The sequence below is a fragment of the Podarcis gaigeae genome (genome assembly GCF_964106915.1).
Source record: "Podarcis gaigeae genome assembly, chromosome: 12".
In the NCBI taxonomy this organism is placed as follows: Eukaryota; Metazoa; Chordata; class Lepidosauria; order Squamata; family Lacertidae; genus Podarcis; species Podarcis gaigeae.
Genome location: NC_139688.1, coordinates 27,479,074 through 27,502,864, shown reverse-complemented (window position 1 = coordinate 27,502,864; position 23,791 = coordinate 27,479,074). Strand labels below are relative to the sequence as shown.

Genomic DNA, 23,791 nt, shown 5'->3' with positions numbered 1-23,791 from the left:
AACTGTATGAAGTCATATTCGCCCCCCCCCCCCCGATCACAGTAGGCTTATAAAATCCATGTTGTCAGTATCAGAATTAAGTTACCATTATCTTCAAGAGGAAAAGGAGATGTGCATCATATATTCTTGGGGTAATACCCAGTGTGACCACCTTTCTACTCCTGGCTTTCTTTATGCAAATAATATGCTAGGGAGAAGGTGCTTCGCAAGATGATGCTACCAATTCAGTTGGATTTATCTATGCTTAGGCATGTTGTTGTACAGATGAGAGGATCCCAGTGTTTCCAGAATTTACAAAGAATTTTAAGCCACCATCTAACACTGTTCTGCAACCTAGGTCAGCTTCACATGCTTAAAATATTTATCAGATTGTTCCCATTTCCCCCATGACACTGATATGTCTTCAATGTGGCCTGTGGGAGGTGCCCTGGTTTTCATTTCATACGATCTCTAAAGGATTAACAGTTTATATTTAGTCTTTTAGACATTCACAAAGAGTGGTTGTGATGTCAGTGTCCCTTGGGACAGCAATAGTTGTTGTAGCTCCACATGATGTAAACAGAGACAGTATCTTTTTGTAAATAGGGAGCCAATTACTTCTGTTTATTACTGATCTTTGCCAACCTGGTGTCTTCCATATGTTTTTTACTTACAGCTCCCATCAGCCCCAGACTGGCAAACACCACTAATCATAGAATTTTAGAGTTGGAAGTTCCCCCAGGAATCATCCAATCCAACCCCACAGCTAAAGAATCCCTAAGAGATGGCCATCCAACCTCCTGAGGGAATTGCATAGTCAAACAGCTCTTACTGTCAAAAATTTCTTCTTGATGTTTAGTAAGAATCTCCTTATGACTTGAATCCATCGGTTCGGGTCCTAGCCTCCAGAGCAGGAAAAAAACAAGCTTACTCCACCTTCCATGCCACAGCCCTTTAGATATTTGAAGATGGCTACCATATCTCCTCTCAGTCTCCTCTTTTCCAGGCTAAATATACCCAACTCCCTCAAGCATTCCTCATAAGACTTGGTTTCCAGAGCCTTTATCATCTTGGCTGCCCTCCTCTGCAAATATCAGAATTCATCTCAGTATCATAGTATCACACTCTGCCCATGTGGTATGTTAAAACCTTAATTCAGTTTCTCAGTATTTATTTCAAACGGTACCTGCTGACAACCCAAGATATATTTCCTTTCACTGACCTAACAGCTTATGAGTTGTCAGATGGCCTTCTCAGTTGACCTATCCAACAGGCCTTGACTAACCTTTCCATAATTATTTCAGAAAATAATGGTTTTAGAAGCATAAACTCTCAAATTTGCACTTTGTGGATTAGTATCTGAAATTACCATTTTAGCAATAAGCAGATGTCAAACTATTCTGAATAGTAGTAGCATCAGAACCTTCCTTTGATGTAACCCAAACTGTCATATGAACCAGTATATATACTGTAACCATGTCTGGCAGTATCAGCAAGTGTTTAATTTACATAATGCCATATAACTGCTTCTAAAATGTAGTAACCTGCTATGCTCTTAAAGCTACCAAATTACAGTAAATTAGTTTCCACTTCTTGTAGCTGAAAACTGAGCATTCTGCAATATCTGACTACAGGATCTTAACCTGGTTTGTTAAGATCAATTATAGCTGCCTTTATTTGGCAGAGGGTAAGATGGGCCCTCCTGTGGTGGTTGGGGCATTGGGCAGGATCCATCCCAGGGGTAATCAGGGATGAGCTCTGTGTTCCCCACTTGGACATACACTTAAGGGATGTTGGGATGCTGCTTCAAGACCCAGTCACCTTCGGGACTTGCATGCCTGTAACACACCCAGGTGGCAGGAAGGATCTTACCTCCCCCCCCCCCAATCCCTTAACATTTTTCCAGAGGGTAAGCTAGGTGAATGGATCAGCCAGCAGTGTAACTGTTTTCAAAAAAACTAGACACATAGTGCAGTCTCAGCTACATCAAATTATAGTACCTTAGTCACAATTGGCTGTAGCATGAGATGTTCCCATGAGAAGAAATATACCCCAGTCACATTTTATTCAGTCATTAATAAATCTGAAGAACAGTTGATGATGCAGTTTTGTCAGATTTATTTTACACAACTGTCAGTCATTGACCAATTCCTAAATACTAGCTGAAGTATATTTTATTGGAAATATGTTACTTAGGAACATTCGGGTTTGAAAGCACTGGGTGCTATTCAAACAATTTTTACTTAAAGTAGACCTAACACATTCATTACTTTAAATGGATCTACTCTGAATAAACCTTAGTTTATTGACACCCACTATATGTTGTGTTTAGTTATTCTCTGATTATGGGAACAACAATACAATAAAAAAAATAAAAAACAGCAATAATACATGTTGTTGTTTATTAAATTTCTATAGCACCCTTCATCGTAGGATCACAGTGCTGTTTACAATATAAAAATACAGCGCATGATTTTTTTTACAGCTTTTATCAAAATGCCAAGAGGAGGGTACTTTATGTTAATATTTCACTTTTAAAGGAAAATGTGACTGCATGCTTCTTCATTCAGAGAAACTTCCATGCAGTACGTATTAGCATACAAGTAGCTAAAGTAACAGAAGCTGTTTTCTGCTTTGATTATATTGTTATCAGATCAAGTTCCTAATCCAAAGTGAAGACAAAAGCAAACAAATCTAGAAAGCTGCTCTCAATAAATGTTTGAAGAAAAAGTGATTTGATACTTTTTTGTGTTAACAAGTGTTTATGTACTGATAAGAATATGGTATCTTTTCTTTTCACAGGGTAGATTCTTTCCGAACTCCTATGACTTTTCCTAGCATAATCTTTCCTAGGCTATTATGCAAGCATTATATGGTATTAGCTTGCTATTAGATAACAGTCTGTCTGTAGGATAGATGTCTGTTTACACATAGCAATTATCCTTGACTGACCTCGCAAAAAAAAAACAGTGGCTTGCTCCAGCTGGAATAGATCTTAAGATTCCTTGAAAGAGAGTGAACACGGGTAGACGCAGTCACATTGAGGGATAGATGAGCTGCCCATAAATTATGTCTGGGAAAATTTCAGTCACAGGTTTTTTCCCCTTTACAGTAAAGTAAATATGTAACCAGAATATTGTGCTGGTTTTTGTTTACAGGGTATTCATTTTAACTTGTGTACTTCTGCCATAAATAAATGTTCTCTATTTGATGTGGAGCAGTATGAAAAACACAAGAACAATCAGAATTGGTATAATTCACAGTTTTAGATGCATGCATACAGTTATCTGAAAAGTAACCATTTTATTTTCTGTTAACCCAATTTACTCAAGGTAGCAACCACCATCTTATACCGTTGCCAAGGAGTAAGTCTCAGTGGATCTTACTTCTGAGTAAGCAGAGCAATCTTATGCACGTCAGTTATGAATACAATTTGAGAAGAGGAATTAACAGTTGCAGCATTGTCATCTGGGCCTAGCTTCTATTGTACAATATTGTCTATTTCAATTTGCTTAACATAAAAGAAAAATGGCTCTGACCTGACAACAGTTGTCTGTAAAACTCTCTTTCTGAGAAAGTGAAACAAGGCTCTTAGGCATGCATTCCTATGCCTGTTTAGTGTCTTATTTTTTAATAGGCACATCTCACAAATGGGGAACCACCATGGAAAAGGACAATATCAAGTGGGTACTCCCCACTAGTACACCACCAAGGCCTTAGCTGCCACTTGTAGGATCTGAGATGGATTTATTTATTGAGTTTTATACTGCCCCTCCACCTGGTTGATAATGGATAAGGCACACTTTTAGGCAGTTTGGTCCCAAGCCGCCACCTAACTTCTTTCTCCAGTCCATCTAGTTGTAAAACACGTGTTCTAAGTTCCCTAGCATCTTGAGTGAGAATAAAATTCATCATTACCAATCCAAGGCAGTAGGTCAGGATCTTGAGATGTTCATTCTGCTGAGTGAAGCATGTAAAGAAAAGCCTGAGTGCTATACTTAGCCAGGAAGGTCACTGGGTGACCTTTGGCCAGTCACTGCCTCTCAGACTAACCTACCTCGCAGGGTTATTGTGGAGACTAAATGAGGAGGAGGAGAACCTGTAGAAAAAGGTGGTATACAAATGCAATTAATATTAACAACAAAACAGACAGCAGGAAAGAAACAAACACAAAAAGTAACCAACCAAAAAAATATTATTCTCTACACACCTTTTATATTGATCAGGAACTGAAGGCAGGTGGGATGGACTTTTGCATTAACAATTACTCATACTGGCTGACATACATAAAACATGGACTATGTGTTGGCATCTGTTTTGTCTTGAGGGACAATGGAGGGTGTCTCTTGGGGATGAAGTCAAACCGCTGCATTAGCAGCACTGAAGTGACCTCCCTGGGGTGCAAGCCTAGGCAGTGTGTATGGAGGCCCTAGTCTGCCCAGATGACAAGACCCCACTCTCAGCCTCGCCCAGAGGAAAGCAGAGCAATATGTTGGCCACCTGGTTGGCTGCAGGAGTTGCCAGAAGGCAGTGTACAAGGTGCCATCCAACCGCCTTAGGGACTCCACTCCGGATTTCTGTAGGATTTACTCCTTAGCCCTTTCTTCTCCCAAAAATATTCCACAAAGCGGAGGTTTAGGTTCAGAGTTTTCCTTCTCCTTAGTGGGCTACCTTCCCAGGTTGGCGAGCCCCATCTGCCCCTCACTTCCCTCTACGGCACATGCAGAACTGCCTTCTTGACCGTTGGACCCACTATTAGTCCTGTCCGCTCAATTGGTCAGAGCCTGTCTTTGCATGCAGGGGAAGTCCCTAACTCATTGAGGTTTAAAGACTCATCAGCTGCCCTCACCTGGTTTAGCCAGCCAGTTTACTGTTCTTGGGATGTGGCTGCTGGCACACGCTGACATCTTCTAGGAGCCACAGGTGGGAGCTGAGTGCAGGATGGGGGAACAAAGGTGGACAAACTACCACCGAAGGAGCACATGTGTCCCCCACCAGAGGTACTACCCTCCCCTAAAACCTCGGCAGATTATGGTAACTGGGTTGCTTTACTTCAGGGGGCTGGGCTAAAGACACATCCCCACTCCTTGTCTAGGCGATATTGCCTGAAGAGGGCTTTTAACAGCTCCAAAAGAGAAATAAGACAAATCTCCATCTAGTCAGTCCTCTGAGGGGAAAAACTGCAGCCCTGGTCACCGTCACCAGCTCAGCTTCTGGATCCCATGGGTAGGGGTGAGTCACATGAGGGGCAAATTATAGTTCGAAAGAAAGAAAGAAAAAGAAAGAAAGAAAGAAAGAAAGAAAGAAAGAAAGAAAGAAAGAAAGAATAATGACAGGAGTTCAGAAATGAAAAACGTTGGCAGCATTAAGATAAATCAAATAAGTGCAAATAAGTTTGGATGGATGTAGTAATGGTTTAGTTTATGTAAAATATGTAGGGGTTTACGATATGCAAAATGAACCATGGAAAGAGAAAAGGGGAAGTCATTGATATTTTAAGGATGTTTAAATGAGTATTCTAAATAGTAAAACAGAAAATGTAATAAAAATGATTTTAAAAAGGAGTTCAGAAATGAGGAGGGGCAAGTGGGGGTGAGCTCCTTGCTTTTTTGAGGGGGGCACGTGTGTGTGTGTGTGTGTGTGTGTGTGTGTGTGTGTGTGTGTGTGTGTGTGTCCCGCCCGCCTGTGGCTCCGCCTGTGACTGACCAATTGGTGATCTACATGGGCATACCACTATATTACCGGCTCTCCAAAAGCGCATCCTTCAATTCCTCCGGCTGAGGAGACACGTCTTCGCCGCCCTTTCCCGGCATTCGCTGCTCCTCCCTTCGCGTCTCGCTGCCTCTTTTCCTTCCGCTCCCTCAGCGCAAGGCGGCCGCGGGCGGACTGTAGATTTCCCCGCGCGCGGCGGCACCATGGCGGACGGCGAGGCGGCGGCGGCGGCGGCGGCGCCTGATCCAGGGCTTTCAGCTCGGGGAGCCGGCATTGCCGGCAGCGCAAAGGGGCTGCTGCAGAAGGGCTTCGACATGTACGTGCGAGATCCGTTCGACGCCGCTCACAACCCTCAGGTGTGTGTGTGTGTGTGTGTGTGTGTGTGTGTGTGAGAGAGAGAGAGAGAGAGAGAGAGAGAGAGAGAGAGAGAGAGAGAGTCGGTGGTTTTTGCAAGGGGGGTGTAGAAGAAGCCGCTGGTGGGGCAGGAGGTGTGCGGGAGGGTGGACTTCTCTGCTAGTGTATTGAGGAAATAGGGCGCAGGGTATAAAACATGGAGCCATGGGTGGGTCAAGTCAAGTGTCTGTGACAAGAGTGTGAGAACAGAGGCTTTTGTGGGTGGGTGGGTTTTTTAAATGGAAAGGTATGGTGGTAGGGCAACCTTTTCCAGCCCAACGCCTGGAAAAGGCGCCCAATTTCATGGAAAATTGCCTTATATAGAGACAGGCCGTTGAGTCTATGAAGCTCAGTATTGTCAGCACTGACAGGCAGCAGCTCCCTGGAGTTTGGGGTAGGAGTCTCTCCCAGCCCTACCCGCAGATGCTGGGGATTGAACCTGGGACCTTCCGCATGCAAAGCCCATGGTCTACCACTTATTATGGGAAAGCGGGGGTGGGGCACATGCTGGTGGTGAATGGGGTCGGAGGCATAAGTGGGTAGGGCAACTGATGTAAATTTGAGCTTTAAACAGTAAATAACAACAACAATAGTAATAATAATAAACTAATTTCCATGGACACTCATACACATTTCCTACACTCTTGCAAGCAGCAGGCATCATCAGAGTTGACGGAGGTATTCTAGCCAGGCAAAAGCAGTAAAGAAGGGTGTGAAGCAGAACTGCTGAGGGGTGTATGACTGGGGAAAGTCTGGAGGACCAGAAAGAGAAGCTTGGCTGGACTCATAGAAGCCAAATCTTAGAGGCCAAAGTCTCTCTCCCCCCCCCCCCAAATAAAATATTTAAGGGGGGTGGAGTTGATGGGCATTGCCATTCAAATGGTGTGTGCGTGCCTTGTGATCAATTACGCAGGCCAAGTCTTACCTCCCCCCCTCCCAATATTTTATTCAAGTTGGCATTTGGCACTCCTTTGGTTGGGGATAGTGGGAAGATGAGGTGAAGTAGACTGGAGATGGAGATGAGAAGTTTTGAGTCTGAGGAGTGAAATGGGGTGGAGAAGAAGTGAAAAGATTGGGCTGTGGTGAAGGAATGGCTTGGTTTATTTTATTAAACTTCTATCACTTCACACAGCCAAAGGGGAGTCCCAAATCTAAGACTAAAAAATACTCTAAAAGTGTTAATCCAAAAAGTCAACTAACAATGTGAAATCCCCACCCCCATCCAACACAAGAATGAATACCGAAACCTGAGCACCAGTGGTTGTGCTGTGGAGGAGGGGGGCATGGAAGAAAAGTTAAGAGGAGCAGAAACACTTGGAAATTATGTGTGTGAGGGCTGCAGAAAAAACAAGGGGATGTGGAGAAAGAGATGTGGTAATAAAACACTGTATGGAAGAAGGTGTGGAAATGAGGCAATCTTAAAGACTGTGCAGATACGAAGCTTCCAAACCTTGGGTCAGAGTTTTGCAACAGCCTTCAGGAGCGAAGGATGCAGTTCATTGCATACAATGCAGCAGAGGGGATATTTTGGAGGAGAGGGGAGAAATTGTGGCAGCAGAAATTGTACTGCTGCTTTTCAGTCTAGGCTTCATTGGCAAAGTGCCAGCTGGGTCCAAGCAGAAGTAGTTCAATCTGGTTTGCTCCAGCATGGGACAGTTAACATTATCCCCTGACCTGAAATCGCCTTACTAGAAATATGTTGTTAGTGCCGCTGCTTCCAACTTCTGCAGTCTGATCAGTAGAACAGCTGAGTGTGAACATAGTTGCTGTCTGTACTCTTATGTAAGAGAGTTTTGTCCTTTCCAGAGACCTGTTTTTTTTAAAATAAAGTGGTTGTACAGATATTAAAATGTGGAGTTAATCTATGTCTAGAAGACTTCAGTCCTTAAGAAGCAGAAATGGTGGTTAAGTTGGCAACATAGGAAGGTGCCTTAAAGAGAGTATGAAGTTGTTGCTCCTTTGTTTATATAGTGGAAAAAATATATAACGGTGGCAGTTTATTTTCATACTGTCCTTTAGACACAAGGTTTAGTTTTCTGACCAAGAGGGTTCATGCAAAAAGTAAACCGAAAATGTTTTTTAAAAACCAACCCATTAGTGGTGGTAGCTATCTAAAATGTCATTCCTATTTTCAGGGCATTTTGAATTTTGGAACAAGTGAGAACAAGCTTTGCTTTGATTTAATACAGGAAAGGGTAAGTTTGGCTTCCCACATGAATTGTGCAACTTAGTTCTGAAATTGTGATCAATAGGTAGTACTAATTAGTGGCCATGATAATTTCTTATGAATAATCAAGCACTGAGTTTAATAACATTACCCCTGCAGAGTGCAAGCAAAACAAGCCTAAGCCCTGGACTGGGCCAGCAGGTCAGAGTGGCAAATCGGCCCCTGCATCTTAAACCTTGTTGGCTTACTCCAACCAGGACAGAAAGTGAGGAGGGACTGTGATATCTTTTGCTGTTCTGGCTCCAGTCTAGTGCAGCTGAGGAGCCTAAATCAGGCCCAGCTCTGAGAAATGGATTGGTTTCCATCCAAGATCAGCTAAGACAGCTTAACTTGAAATTTTTTGATAAACTGTGGGAAATATAAATAGCAATGTGTGAATCTAACTACCATTCATATAATTAAAAACTTTAATTGTCTCTTTTTTTAAAAAAATGGCAGCTCGTAAAACCTGACATGGCTTATCTGGAACCTCACTTACTTCAGTATTCAGATACACAAGGCATTAAAAGGTAACAAAAATTGCTTATCAGTTCAATCTATTTTTTATAACAGCTACCTGTTTTTCTAGTTCCAGTTAAACATTTCAAAAACTAAAATTCACATTGTGCAAGAGATTTAAGCTATTCTGTAGAGGTCCTCTTAAAATAAATGGTTGTGGCTTACAGATGTATTTTCTTTTGATGCAGTAATGTTAGTGCTTGGAGACTACTTATAACACTGCATAAATGTCTAGTTGTTTGAACACATTTAATAAAAATAGGTTCAATTGTATGTAAATAAATGTTCTTTTGTGCAATTGTTTGGTATTGCTGCCTTCAATTTACAATGTTGTTTAATAGTTATAGAATTTAGATTTCTGGACTCAGTCCAAAATCAAGTTTCAGAAATGGGGCAATTTAAAATATGTGATCCTCTACATATGTTTACTTTTAAAATAAGTTCTATGCTTCTAAAGAAATCAGTAGCAAAATTTCAATTGAATTGAATAAAAAGACTAATTCAAAGTTAAAGTTGTGCCAGAACTAACTTTATATATGAATATGTTGATGCAAATTTTCTGACTGTGTTAATTTAAAACTTTAGTTTTAGAGAAGAAATTGCAAAGTTTCTTACGGAATATGCAAAAGCTCCAACAGCACTAGATCCAGATCATGTAAGGAACCATGTTGCTTTCCTTTCCTTTAATTTTGTGAAAGTTTGCTGAATCTTTCATAAGATCTGAAATGAGGGTATAGTAAAAGTTACCACTTTTAAATCATTTTGGAAACTCTGCAACACTGAGAATGTATCAGGTTGTTATAGCAGATAGAATTTTATGTTAAAGCCAGTACCCAAAAGAAATTTATCAGAGGAAGCTCTCATAACTTTGCTTAAGATACCCATTTGTCTTCAAATAATGAAACTCAACTTTGATGCATTCAGATACAAAGGCAAATAGTTTGAAAATATTGGACAATATCTAATATCCAGCTAATGAACCAAATTCTTACTTCCCCTACCACTTACATTTGACTACCTACCTGTCAATCACCTGACATCACACTGCCCTCAGATGATGATCGTCAGGACTTCAAAACACCACACATAGAGGCTCATTGCACAGCTTCAGCAAGAAGCTAGAATAAGGACATTGTTCCTGTAGCTTTCCCAAGCAACTGAAGGCTTTTATCCAAGAGCCTGCTAAGCCCCACCCTAGGCACTGGTGTTGATCTCTCAGCTATTGAACTCTCAGTAGTGTTGGGTCTACTCATGAGGAAGCAGCTCCTCACAAGTAACTTATCATTCTCAAGGAGGTATTGGCTTTCAGGTGGACTTCTTGGTCCTGCCCTTTCATCTTTCAGTGCTCTCTGAGAGTTGGAGGTGACTCAGCTTCTGCCTCTCAACTCAGGCCCTCTATATATAGGAGATGGCAGCTGCTGGGATGTTGCATTGCCTGATAGTCCTGCTTCAGCCTTGGTGCTGTCTGACCCCACCTGAATGTCTGTGCGATTCCCTCCAGGGAGTACCAGGCCCTCATCTGGTGAGGATTCCTCTAGCATGGTCATGAAATGTCAGCTGATTGACAGTGAAAGCCAGCCTCCCTTGCCAATGCCAGGAGTGCATTTTAAGGGTCTAATTTTTGGATTGGCTGCTGCACAGCTGATATCACGTGGTATCAGGTGTGGAGCAGGTGAGCATGATTTGGGGGAAATGGCCTTATGGGCCAAATTAAGACCCATGCCAGGCCTAATAAAGCCAATGGGCTAGAGGTTCCCCATCCTTGAACTAAGTCATACTCAGAATAGATCCACTGAAATCAATTGTCTTATTTACACTTTCCTTCTTTACACTTCTAAAAAGTGGCAGATTGCTAAACTTAGTGCTTGGATTATCTCTATAAAACGAGGAGGTCAAACATAGATAGCACTCTTCTCAGACATTGACTCTGCAAACAACATATCCTGCTCACTCCAATGCCATCTTAGATGGTCATTGCCAGGGACATATACCTAGGCAACCACTTGGAAATCAGAGCTACTAAATGGTACATAATTAATGGATATTCTGTTGGTCTGTATTTATATCATATATTATAGACCATTGAACCCATAATTTCAATTACATTATAGCTCGACAAAACATTTCAATGGCTGATTGGATACCAGCCAATAGAATTCACATATACAAGAGGAATTAAGGGTTGATTGTTTTGAAGTTACAGTGGTTCATTTTTAAATTTGGTTTGAGTTGTTGACACTTGTATATGATATCCTTGCCTTAGACTTGTCTTTAATTTCTTAAAATAAATTTAGCTGCTTTTGTAATTTTGTTAATTGTATCTTGCTATTTTGTCTTCTGTTTCTAGTTTATAGTTTTGAATGGCTGCTGTGCTGTCTTTGCTACGCTTTCAACTGTGTTGTGTGATCCTGGAGGTAAGGGGGCATGAATATGTATCACATATTGTAGCAGTTATTTAGTAGTAATTAGTGCTTGAACATCTTAAAGAATGTATAAAATCTTGTTCACTCTGCTGATAATGGCTAAATCAGGCTTCCTCAACCTCGGCCCTCCAGATGTTTTTGGCCTACAACTCCCATGATCCCTAGCTAGCAGGACCAGTGGTCAGGAATGATGAGAATTGTAGTCTCAAAACATCTGGAGGGCCGAGGTTGAGGAAGCCTGGGCTAAATCATGTAGAAAATGAACTGCTTCATTGCTTTATTTTATGTGCCTTTTGAGTGAGCTAAAAATAGTTTAAATTATGTGAAGTACATGCTAGCAGAATGAAACTAGTGGTCTGCACCTCCCTTTCTAAGTAGCTATATATATTATAGTAGAGTCTTAACAATTGGTTAATGACAATAAAATTATATGTGGAATGGGATAAAACCTCTACTATGAAATTTGTGTCACTTTTTTTAGTATGCTAGTAAGAGTATTCATTTAGGAATCACAGATCTGCAAGTGGTTCACACAATGTTTTTTCCCCTATTCTGGCAGCACAATGATTATGTACAAAGCTTTTGAAAGTAGTAGTCTAAAGATGTGTGTAAGATGAAGGCAAAATAATTTATCACTGTTTTTTAACAAACTAGTAAAATACTTTGTTTAAAAAGAAAGTAAACCTCCATTATTTATTCTTTTTATAGATGGGTATCTGATTCCTACCCCATATTATGGTGGAATAAACTCCAAAATGTGGCTGTATGGTGGAATGCAACCTATCCATGTGCCCTTGTTCAGTGAGGTAAATATTTACTAAATATTCCCTTTCTTATAAATACTGATATGTTGTCTATGAATGAACACAATTATATAAAGCCCAAGCAACAAAACAACTATTGACTATGGAAACCAAACTGTAGACATGTCCCTTCTTGTATGACTGTGCTATATGTTTTGGCAAATAAGTTTACTATGGATGTTGTCTCATACACAAGTGTGTATATAGCAGAGGTGGCAACAAACTGTCCTACAGAAGTCTTGACTGTTTTACTCAGTCTTTTTAGTGTGTGTGTGTGTGTGTGTGTGTGTGTGTGTGTGTGTATCCATTAATCATCTTTTTCAGAGAGTAACAGTTTCCTGGGATGACATAATGTCACCACTGCCCTTGATCCAAGCATCCTCAAAGAACCGTAGTTTTTTGAACTCCCTTTTACCTCCACCAGAACAAGTTGAAAAGGGAGTGTCTGCATTGAGTTCATCCCAACAAACAAGAAAAAGAAAGCTCCATCAGTGTTTAAGCCACATCCACCATAATTTGCTTGTGCATTTTGCTGTTTCCCCCCTCAAATTAAATTATTTATTTATTTATTTATACATACATACATACCCCGTTCATCTGGCTGAGTTTCCCCAGCCACTCTGGGTGGCTTCCAACAGAATATTAAAATACAATAGTCTATTAAACATCAAAAGCTTCCCTAAACAGGGCTGCCTTCAGATGTCTTCTAAAAGTCTGGTAGTTGTTTTTCTCTATGACATCTGGTGGGAGGGCGTTCCGCAGGGCGGGTGCCACTACTGAGAAGGCCCTCTGCCTGGTTCCCTGAAACTTCACTTCTCACAGCAAGGGGACAGGCAGAAGACTGAGACCGTTTATGACTTTAAAGGTCAGCACCGACACTTTGTGAAAATAAATAGGTATTCTGAGCAGATTGCATTGTTTTACTGAATTTCTGTCTTTGAACACCTTTTGAAATGTTTATGCAGGTGACTAATGAAGAAAGTCAACCATTTCAGTTAACTATTGAAAAATTAGAAACTGCACATCAGAGAGCCATAGAACAGGTAGGAATATTTTGTACCGAACTCCAACTATTGTGCTTTCGGTTCAATACTTCCTTATCAACTTTCCAGTGAAATATATCCTATTAGAAATGTAAATTGATAAATCTCCTTTTTCTTTTCATGTGCACAAATTGCCCCAAAGCAGATTGTCATGTCATTCTAATGTATCATTTTCAAGAATGAAACTAGAATCCTAAATTATATATATCCTGTTCTTATGTGAGCTCATTAAAATATTTGCAAGTAATAAATGGAGCAATTCATATTAAACTTAATACTTACCTTTTACAAGCTGCTTTAGTTACTTCCCTTGATTTCCAAAGTAGTTCATCTTTTCTGCTGTTGTTTCTTGGTTTTTTTCTTAAGTAGCTTGAAGCTACTAGGTGACAGAATCTTTTCACAGGAGATAATGTACTGAAAATAGTGAGTGGGATTCAACTGTCATGCTTGGAGTAGACCCATCAAAACCGACAAGACTTAAGTTAGTCATGACTAATGTAAGTACTACTAATTTCAGTAGGTCTGCTCTAAGCATGACAGTCTAGACCTAACTCTGTATGTTTTAGTTATGCTGAAATTACAGAATTTACATAATAATTTGGTCATAAGAAATTTTATTTCCTACCTGAATATATTTCCATTTAAACATGTTTTAGTAACATTAGTTTAAAAAGAATCCTAGTTTTACAGTCTTTCTATACACTGGTGTTATATGTACATTTCTTCAAGAAAACAATAATTTAATGTATTACATCAAATCTATAGTTTTGTAAATTACGCCATTTGAATTATAGCAGATGAAATTTAAAATCATAACTAAATAACAAAATGCCATGCTGTGATGAAAATGAAATGTGATGCCATGAAAATGTGATACTGGGATATGTTTTAGGGTTATAAAGGAATATGTATGCTCATATTCAGTCAAGAAACTTCAATACCTGGCACTTTATGAAAGGATGGCAATTTTGCAGACTCGCTACTCCTTTGTTTGACGTCATGACGGCGTCCCCGACTATCAGTTTTTCTTTTTTCAGGGCATCAGAGTCAGAGCTTTAATCCTGATCAACCCTCACAATCCATTAGGGGACATTTACCCAGCACAGTTACTGAAAGAATGTCTAGACTTTGCACACAGGTTTGAGTCCTAGCGCTATTTGTTTGGGCTTTTAATTTTCTATGATGCAGTATGTTAGTTTTGAAAGTTATTTTGGTAATTTCCTTAGTTCATTTGGCATATGGCCATAAGAAGGTTTGTTCAGAAAATTCATTTATGGTAATAGTCATCTATGGTTATTAGTAGCATTGAAAAACATTAGAATTCTTAAATTGGCAAACTTCGTTTCTGAACGTATAACTATGGTGGAGATGGCTTTATGTGCCGCTAATTTTTCCCCCCTGTATGCGTAAAGCCTGACTATATTGATTCTTTAAAACATATGTCATAAATATGAGAACTAGTAATTACCAAAATAAGTAGTGGTAAGAGTGTTTAATATGGACACATACGTTGATTTGAAAAGTAAGTTTGAACCAATTTATGAAATGAAGCATTCTTGTAATCTGTAACTTGTCCGTCCAGTCTGTAGAATTCTATATGGAACATGAATTAATAAATTATTTTTATCATTCTCAAAGAAGGATCCCTAATGTTTCCTTTAAATTTCAATACATTTTCTCATACTTCCCCTAATGTCTATTTTTTATCCTTGGCCACATTCTTGTAATGCTTACTCTGAAATCCTATGTACACTTACTTGGACATAAGTCTCACTATGTTCAGTGACCCTTCCTCCTCCTTAGTTTATCCGCGAAAGGACTCCATCCTCCTTGCTTGTTCCATTTTCTAGCATACCTGCCCTTCCCACCAATCTACATGAAATGGGTTAATTTTTTTACATGTGGCTTATTTCTAATGAAGGTAACAACTAGCTCAGTCAGTAGAACATTAGACTCTTCATCTTAGGGTCGTGGGCTTGAGCCCCATGTGGGGCCAAAGATTCCTGCATAGCAGTGAGTTGGGCCAAATGACCCTTCTGGTCCTTTCCAACTCTATGATTCTAACTAAAGTGTTTATTAGATATTTAGTAAGCCTCAAAACATGGCACAATTCTTTTCACTTCAGCATGACACTGCATGAGACTTGGGGATGCAGTCTGCGTCTGAAGGTGAAAACTAAGAATCTGGTGTTTTTAATTTTTTACCAAAAAAAATAAACTTTAATTGGTTACTTATACTTTTGTGATATTTAAGCATCTTTCTGTCAGTCACATACTTTTGAATGCCTGCTAATACTGGGAATAAGAATTCAGTTTGATGTATTTTCTGGCTTGTGCATGCAAATATAATAAGCTGTGTGGTGTGTGTTTTCTGGCCTTTATATCTTAATTGTGCAATATATTACATATGGATACTTGGTTCTTAACTTCTCACTTTTATATATCACTGTTCAGTTATTTAAAACATTTTGCTTTATATTAAGTAGCAGTTCTTTGGGTGCCTCCTCCACAAGAGGGTTGGAGGGTGGCAACACTGAAACACTTTTCTGCAGTGGCTCCCTGTTTGTGGAATGCTCTACCCAAGGAGGCTCGCCTGGGACCTTCATTACATATCTTTGGGTGCCAGGCAAAAACGTTTCTCTTCAGCCAGGCGTTTGGCTGATTAACATTCTATGGCCTTTTAAATATGTCTGTGGGATGAGAGTTATTGGTTGCTTTTGTTTTTGTTTTATTATGTATTTTATATTTTCATTTTGTATTTTTATTTTGTGAACTTCCCTTTAATCTTCGGATGAAGGGCAGTAAACATATTAAATAATAATAATAACAACAACAACTGTATTGAGTATAGAATATGCAGCTTTCTAAGGAATTTGCTAAGCAGCAATTGCAGTAATGAATGCATATATATATATATATTTAAAAAATTTAATGACTTACGTGTGTGTCTTTCTTTACATAGACATAAATTACATGTAATAATGGATGAAATTTATATGCTGTCTGTATATGGTGATACCACATTCACAAGCATTCTTAGCTTGGAGAGGTGAGTGTACCTTCCTGTTGCTTTTTTAGAAAAAAATAATGTCAGCTTTTTAGTTGAGTAACATAGCAAATCGCTTCTGTTTGTTTATATATGCACACATAGTCTACCAGTTACAGTATGCATAAATTATTCTTTCAAAGTAATTATTGGTGATGCGGTAGCATATGTATGATTTTAAAGGGTTGGTAGACTTTTTTGTCTTGCCATTCTCCGACAAAATCCTACATGTCAATTGATTTAGGACTAAGCAGACCATTGCTCATATGTGAATTTAATGCTAACTACTATTGTAGCTCGCGGGTGGCGCTGTGGGTTAAACCACAGAGCCTAGGGCTTGCCGATCAGAAGGTCGGCGGTTCGAATCCCCATGACGGGGTGAGCTCCCATTGCTCGGTCCCCACTCCTGCCAACCTAGCAGTTTGAAAGCACCTCAAAGTGCAAGTAAAAAAATAGGTACCGCTCTGGCAGGAAGGCAAACGGCGTTTCTGTGCGCTACTCTGGTTCACCAAAAGCGGCTTAGTCATGCTGGCCACATGACCCAGAAGCTGTACGTCGGCTCCCTCGGCCAATAAAGCGAGATGTGCACTCAACTCCAGAGTTGGCCACGACTGGACCTAATTGTCAGGGGTCCCTTTACCTTTACTATTGTAGCTATTCTGCTTCCTCTGCATGCCAGGAGGCTCCTCATACAGGTCTGTTGTAACTCTGCCCAGTGTGCATGCATGCTGTAACATGTTAGGTCACTTAGTGCAAGCCAAAATTCTTCCATGTCTCACTTGGAAGTATCTAGTGTCAAGTTCCTTTCTGGACTTTTACATATGTTGCATGCTTTGAGGAGAGTGGGGTGGAGCTGAGTAACAACTGGTCATTGGTGAAGTAAGAGAGAGCCTGCTTTGCAAGTAATGTGCCCAGCGCAGCAGGGTTGCAGCCATCACAAGCGTAGCAGGAAAGTATAAAATTATGGCGAAATATGTCTGCACCCTGTTGTCCACATGCTGAAGGAGTGGGACTATTGACTGTATTCCTTCATGTGGCAAGTAAATTATACCTTCTTTAGCGTGGGGGGGGGGGGGAGACTGCCATCCAGTGCCCTCCATCTTGGGCTCCTTTGGAGGAAGGTTGGGGTGAAAACATAAATAATAAATATAACATAATTAGAACTTCCTTGATCCAGATTTCTGTATGTACTTCAGTGTACATGCACACAGGGATTTGCATTCATTTCTGTGGAGTGTACAGAACATGTGCTGTCTGTGCTGTGGATTTCTCTATCTTCAATATTTTGCTGGGTCAGGGTAAATTGCCATTGTCTTTATGGCTGAAAAGTGTTGATTCCCCACCAGTGGCGTAGCGTGGGTTGTCAGCACCCGGAGCAAGGCAAGTAATTTGCACTCCCTAACCCGTGGATTTGCGCCCCCTAACCCATGGATTTGCGCCCCCTAACCTGTGGATTTGCGCCCCCTAACCCGTGGATTCGCGCCCCCTAACCCTAACCCCCAGATGTTGTGCCCAGTGCGGCCAGCCCCCCCCCTGCACCCCCCACGCTATGCCACTGTTCCCCACCCCAAATACATGTAAGACATTAATTATCTTGAAATCTTTCTCTTTAGTTTACCAGATCCAGACCGGACACACGTTATGTGGGGATTTAGTAAGGTGGGTTAGAAATATTTGTTGTCAATATTTCTTCAAAATGTACTTGAATTCTTGAAACTGTCAAATTCTTCCATCTACCCAATGCATTGTTCCAAAGAAATCTGGTATGTGAGAACTTAAAACCTACAGTGTAATCATGGATTATAATGTTTGCCTCTGCCACAGTTGCACAGCAGGTCTAGCCATTATTGGAAGATGGTATTCTGGTATAAACTCAGTATCATTTGCAATATCCCAAGAACTATCAAGCAACTAGGTAGCTCACCAGAAGCTGGCCAGTAGACTATGAACTACTTTATGCTCTTCCATAGTTTAGGATATGATTTGCAGTGCAGTGCAAACCTTATTGATGTTTATTTCGATGTAAATTCTACTCCAAAATAAATAGATTGCAAGTTTAGGGTGGCTTTTGATTGCTTAGGTGGCAGAATATCTATTTATAATCTCTCACCATGTGGGAGCTGCAACTACATGTTGATTTGGTTAACTCTAGCAACCAGTGATAGGTGACAGTCCCTTGCTTGCTACAAAAATAGGGGGTTTGAGAGGGCCAAGTAAGGTTGGCTGTAAACAACCAGGACCCTGTGTGGATGCAAGTGCCACATATTGTTTATAATTTCACTTGTTCTACCACACTGGAAATCTAAAACTAGACTTCAGGGATCATCATATGGGTTTCAGCCAAAAATTCTAACCTAATGAAATACTTTATGCAAATCAAATCAATCATTCTGCTTTGTTTCTTAAATGGACTTTAAAACATTTTATATAGAATGTTAAGTGCTTTGAAACTTGAGAAATTATATTTTATTACAAGAATCAGAAATTATTTAGTCTTCATTGGATAATGCTAATTTGGATAGAAATGTGCTTTGTGTACGAATTAACATTTTAGAGAGACTTTTTTAATTACAAACTTTCCCCCCTTCCCTTTCAAGGATTTTGGCATGTGTGGCATCAGAGTTGGAGTATTATACACCAGAAATCATGAGGTCAGGAAAGCAGTTAATCAGCTGGCTGTTTTCCATGGTTGTCCTGGACCAGTGCAATATGTTCTCAGCCAGTTCCTTCGTGACAGAGGTTAGCAAACTTGAAAGTGCACAAACACACATGGCCCTGATTCCAAGTAATGAACACCAGCCCTCACACTATATAGTTACTGCAGATGAGGAAAATCCAGCTCTGTTTTTTCACCGTGCCTGGCTAGACCATTATCTAGCCAGCTTTATTCCTCAGTTTCAAATTATTTATGAACTACATTCATTTTTATTTATTAGTTATATTGTTGAAGTTGGTGTAAAGTGGCTGAATTGGTGTTGGGTCCATCTGAGCAACCAGGGAACAAGTTCTGTACAGGACCTGTCTCATCTTGCTTTGCCTTGTCTATACTTACCTTGCCATCATTAACTATTAGGACTGATGCCAGCAAAACAGAATTTCCAGATTAGTTAACTCATTCAGCTGATGATGTGAAATGCCTCTCTCCTTGAAAACTACTGCTAGTTACAGTTGACAGTGCTGGGTTGGATGAACAAATAGTCTGACCTGGAATAAGAATTTTCTTAACTCCATAAAACTGCAAACAAAAACCCTCTTAATCACATAAGCTACTTTTTACACTTTACATTTGCCATGCAGGATCCCTTTAACAGAGTGCCTGCTGTTCCCAATGTTCCCCACCCCATAATTTGTCAAAGTACTACTAAGACTGAATAATACAAAGGGGGGGGGACAGTGTGGTCTGATTTGTGCTCTTATTTTGGCAGAATGGCTGGATAATGTGTTTTTCCCAACCAATAAAAGAAGACTTAAGGAAGCACAGAACATTCTTGTGGATGGTCTTGCAGAGATGGGAATACCTGTTTTAAAAAGCTCAGGAGGATTATATGTGTGGGCTGACTTCAGAAAAGTACGTGGAGGACCTGGAGGGCTCAGGGAGGGTGGATTAAAGGACATAAATACAGTTGGCTGTATTGTGGCTGGTCTTGTGAGCTCCTTCATTTCTGCTGGGCTTTGTATTCAAAATAAGACCTGCCCCTCCCAGCGAGACATTGAGAGGTCATAGGCTTATGAGCAAACCCAATCGGAAGAATGCATCATCACAATGCTATCCGGCACTTCTGGTCTGCGACTGGACCAGTCCCCTGCCCCTTGTACGTGCACAATCTCAAAGCGCACCAGGTTTTCATTATTGATAAGATAAGGCCTTGGAGCTCCCCACCCTGCACCCTTAAAAGAGGCCTTTGAAAAAAGTACTCTTCATTAATTTTGGATATAGGAAGGAGGGTACACCTGACCATCATTTAAGGTGCCCCAGTTGAAAACCACTGAATTAAATCATAACATGCCAAACAATAAATAAATGGTGCAGCATCTGGTCCTAAATAATATTTTGAGTAATTGGCTAAGCAAGAAAAATAATAGAGCGCCAAGGCTTCAATTGAACTCAAAAGATGCTTTGATAAACCTGATCTTTTGGTTCTTTTGAGGGTGGGGAGGTAAAGTACTTTGTTTGCTAATGTAGCATTTAGTTAACGTGTATTTCTGTTTTCTCTTAGTTCTTAAAGTCGCAGACATTTGAAGCTGAAATGGATTTATGGTGGAAAATTCTTGGTGAAAAGCTGCTCATTAGTCCTGGGAAAGCCTTTTGCTGTTATGAACCTGGATGGTTTAGGCTGGTCTTCTCAGATTCTATAGACAGAATCTACCTGTGTAAGTTTCAATTCTGTAAAAGGGTTGTCTGATCCCTTTCTCCTTTCTCATTTGTCACTCAGCTATATGCACTGTCATAGACTTTCAAGCCATCAAGGAATATATACAGCCTTACAATATGTTCTGTACTACATACAAGCAGACATTTAGGAAATATCTTATGTCTTTAAAATGTTTATGTTGCTTCCTTTTTGTAGGTATTCAGAGACTTCAGCAAATGCTACGTGATAAAATAGATGAACCTATAGCTTCATCTCATGAAGAAAATGAGCATATTGAATTAGATGATGAAACTTCAGCCAATTACATAAATACATCAGTGGATGATGTCTCAGAAGGATATTCACACTTGAAGAAAATAGCTGTCTTCTAAGAACCTGAATGCTAAAACAAAGCATGGCATATTTATATTTACTGTAACTCTGACTCCCCTTTGTTTTGTTTAGTATGGCAGGCAGGCATTAACATTTTGTTGTAACCTATGGTTACTAATTTGACTATGGAGATTCTACTTATTTGCAACCTGGCAGACTTTCTGTCCTATATTCTCCTCATTGGAATACTTAGTTCTGTTCCTCAGAACACTATGGGCCAAATTAGATGCAACAGTGACTTCTACTCAGCTGTTTTTCCCCTAGAGGAATTTCAAGGCTAAAGGTAACACCTGTTAGGACAAAAATAGGTGGGAAAGGTGCAAGGGAAGCATCATTGGAGGAGGGGTTCAGGACCTCCCATTTGTCCCCAGGATACTGTAATATTGACCATGCTTAAACTATATGCACAGAGTTTAAACTAGGCCACTCTCCTCCTCCTCCTCTCCCCCTTTATAGAATTCAAAATAGGTCACGCCACCATCTTATTTTCAAGTATTTGAATTTCATTCATATTCAGGTCAAGCATGTGACTGATGCTTTGAACATGGACAATCTGCAGAATAGAGCTGAATCTTGCACATTATCTTGCATATATCTCTTGGTTCATACAGGGCAATGGATAGCTCAGTTGGTTAGAGTGTGGCATTGATAACACCAAGGTTGTATGTTCAATCACTGTATGGAATGGTTGCATATTCCTTCATTGCAGGGAGCTGGACTTAGATGATCTTCAGGATCCCAACTCTACAATTCTATGATTCTAAACATTGGTCCACTGAGACAAAAGCTATATACTTTGTATGTAAATACATTAGAAAATGTTGACTCAGTTGATAATTGGCTGTTGATAACTAGTTGCCAACTTGCAGACTGTTTGTATAATGCACAGGAAGTAATCTAAAACAAAGAAGCTTGGGTTTTCTATATGGGTGTTATCACTGTAACTGCTTTCTAAGAAAGTGTCTAAATCTTGTTTTCATTCTGTTGCTGAAAAGAGTTTATTTGTACATTTTGCTGTTGCATATCATTCTTGCAAAATCTTTGCACTCTCTGATCAGTTTTGCACTCTTAACATAAATATTTTTTTAAAACATATGCTTGGTTGTGCTGACTGGGAAAGGATATTTGTGTAATTTAAGATCCAATACAGTTTACACACGTTGTCACCGATGAGGTGGGCTGCTTTCACAGCTACTAGCTTTTAAATCATTGTGATTATATAAAAGAAAACCCTGGATTTTTTATTACTGCAGTTTAAAAGAACTAGGATTTTGGTTAGTACCTGGAGCCACAACTGCTGTTGCCCAATGTTTGTTCTACTTCAGCTGTGCAAGGACAAAAGCAGAATTTACTTTGGCTCTAGTGCAGTATAGCAATAAGCATACCTTGCCTATTTTTTCTGTAGGTGTTACGCCTTGGATAGAGGAAAGGTAGATCCCAACTTCAGTTGGGAATGAGCCTGAAATTTTAAGGAAGTGCTGTATAGATGCCTAGAGCTTGCGCCGGATCTAACAGCAAATCCATGCTGCAAACTTGCCTAGAACAGGTAAAACCACATCCATTTCCAGATGGATCAGTTATCAACCAAATTCCTATTTTGTTTGGATTGTGGTTCAGTTTATTGTTATTTATCAATCATCTTCCACATACATTCTAAGGTGATGTAATATGGACTTTAGAAATGACATTTTCCACCATTTTATCTGTTATTGAAAGGGAAAGTAGAGCTAGGTGTCATCAGTATATTGCATGCAGTTGCTTCCTTGAGGTAGGTGTTGAAAGGCCCCCCCAAAGATAGAATTGCTAAACATGAAAGTGCAAGTAACAGTTGTACCTCGGGTTACATACACTTCAGGTTACAGACTCCACTAACCCAGAAATAGTGCTTCAGGTTAAGAACTTTGCTTCAGGATGAGAACAGAAATCATGCTCCGGCGGTGCAGCAGCAGCAGGAGGCCCCATTAGCTAAAGTGGTGCTTCAGGTTAAGAACAGTTTCAGGTTAGTTACGGACCTCCGGAACGAATTCAGTACTTAACCAGAGATACCACTGTATTATGGGGCAGTAGTCCCCCGCTCCCAAACTATGTTCTGAAATGGCCTGCTCAGCTACATAGGAATGGACTCACTTGAAGCATGGTGCCACCAGTTCCTACACTAACTAGTGGGTGCAAAAATGATACCATGGTTGATGGTATTACTGAGAAGCCAAGGAGAATTGTGTGGATCACGATATTGTTGTGCTAGCATAGGTCATCCTAGTAGTTTTGGGGTCAAATGGAAGTCTGAAGCTAGACTGAAACAGATCCATGATAATAGTTCAAGAGAATATACATAGCCTAGCAAACATACGCTTAAGCATCTTTCGCAGGAAAAGGGTAACAGCAACTAGTGGTGGTTAGAATACCCTCTCTCCAATGAAGATTTATTTAGAAGTGGACACCTGGTCATGTATTTCAATGTGGCTGTACTTGCCCCCTCTCTTAACAGTGTTTACTCCCTTTACATCTTACCTGGTACACAGTAAGACAATTCTTATGAAACTTTGGCAAGCAGCTATTTAAAAGTCTGCTCAGTTGAAACTCTTGTAGTTTCAGAAAATTAACAGCATAATCCTGTAGTAAAATTTGTTCGTTTGGGCAAAGAACAAGGATAAGGATCTTGCGACAATCCAGATGGTGTTGAACTAAAACTCCCATTAGCCCTGACCACTGGCCATGCTGGTTGCAGCTGATAGGAGTAGGACTCCATGTATGTTGTACTATAACAACTGCAAGTTTCCCATCCCTGGAGTGGGGAGGAAATGAACACCTGCAATTATGCCTTCCCATCACTACAGTAACTGAACTTAAGTTCTGTTTCCTAGATGCAATGGTTTTTGTAAATGAACACACAGATACACAAGTTTTTCAGTGTGACAGTAAC

At 40.1% G+C, this 23,791-nt stretch overlaps 1 protein-coding gene across 2 annotated transcripts; it reads left to right on the top strand.

Annotated features, from left to right (window-relative positions):
- Positions 1–2,620: 2,620 nt before the first annotated feature.
- LOC310828016 (1-aminocyclopropane-1-carboxylate synthase-like protein 1) lies at positions 2,621–21,963 on the top strand. 2 transcript variants are annotated; one of them, XM_083705042.1, is made up of 14 exons: positions 2,621–6,047; positions 8,220–8,279; positions 8,750–8,820; positions 9,395–9,464; positions 11,157–11,223; positions 11,941–12,038; positions 13,001–13,078; positions 14,116–14,216; positions 16,040–16,126; positions 17,737–17,782; positions 18,721–18,862; positions 19,549–19,691; positions 20,341–20,494; positions 20,692–21,963. In XM_083705042.1, exons 1-14 carry the CDS (start codon positions 5,895–5,897, stop codon positions 20,865–20,867), a joined length of 1,446 nt encoding a protein of 481 aa, XP_083561168.1. In that variant the 5' UTR covers positions 2,621–5,894; the 3' UTR covers positions 20,868–21,963. The 2 variants fall into 2 exon arrangements, with proteins under 2 accessions (XP_083561168.1, XP_083561169.1); XM_083705043.1 differs by having other exon boundaries at positions 4,476–5,215.
- The last annotated feature ends 1,828 nt before the right edge of the window (positions 21,964–23,791 follow it).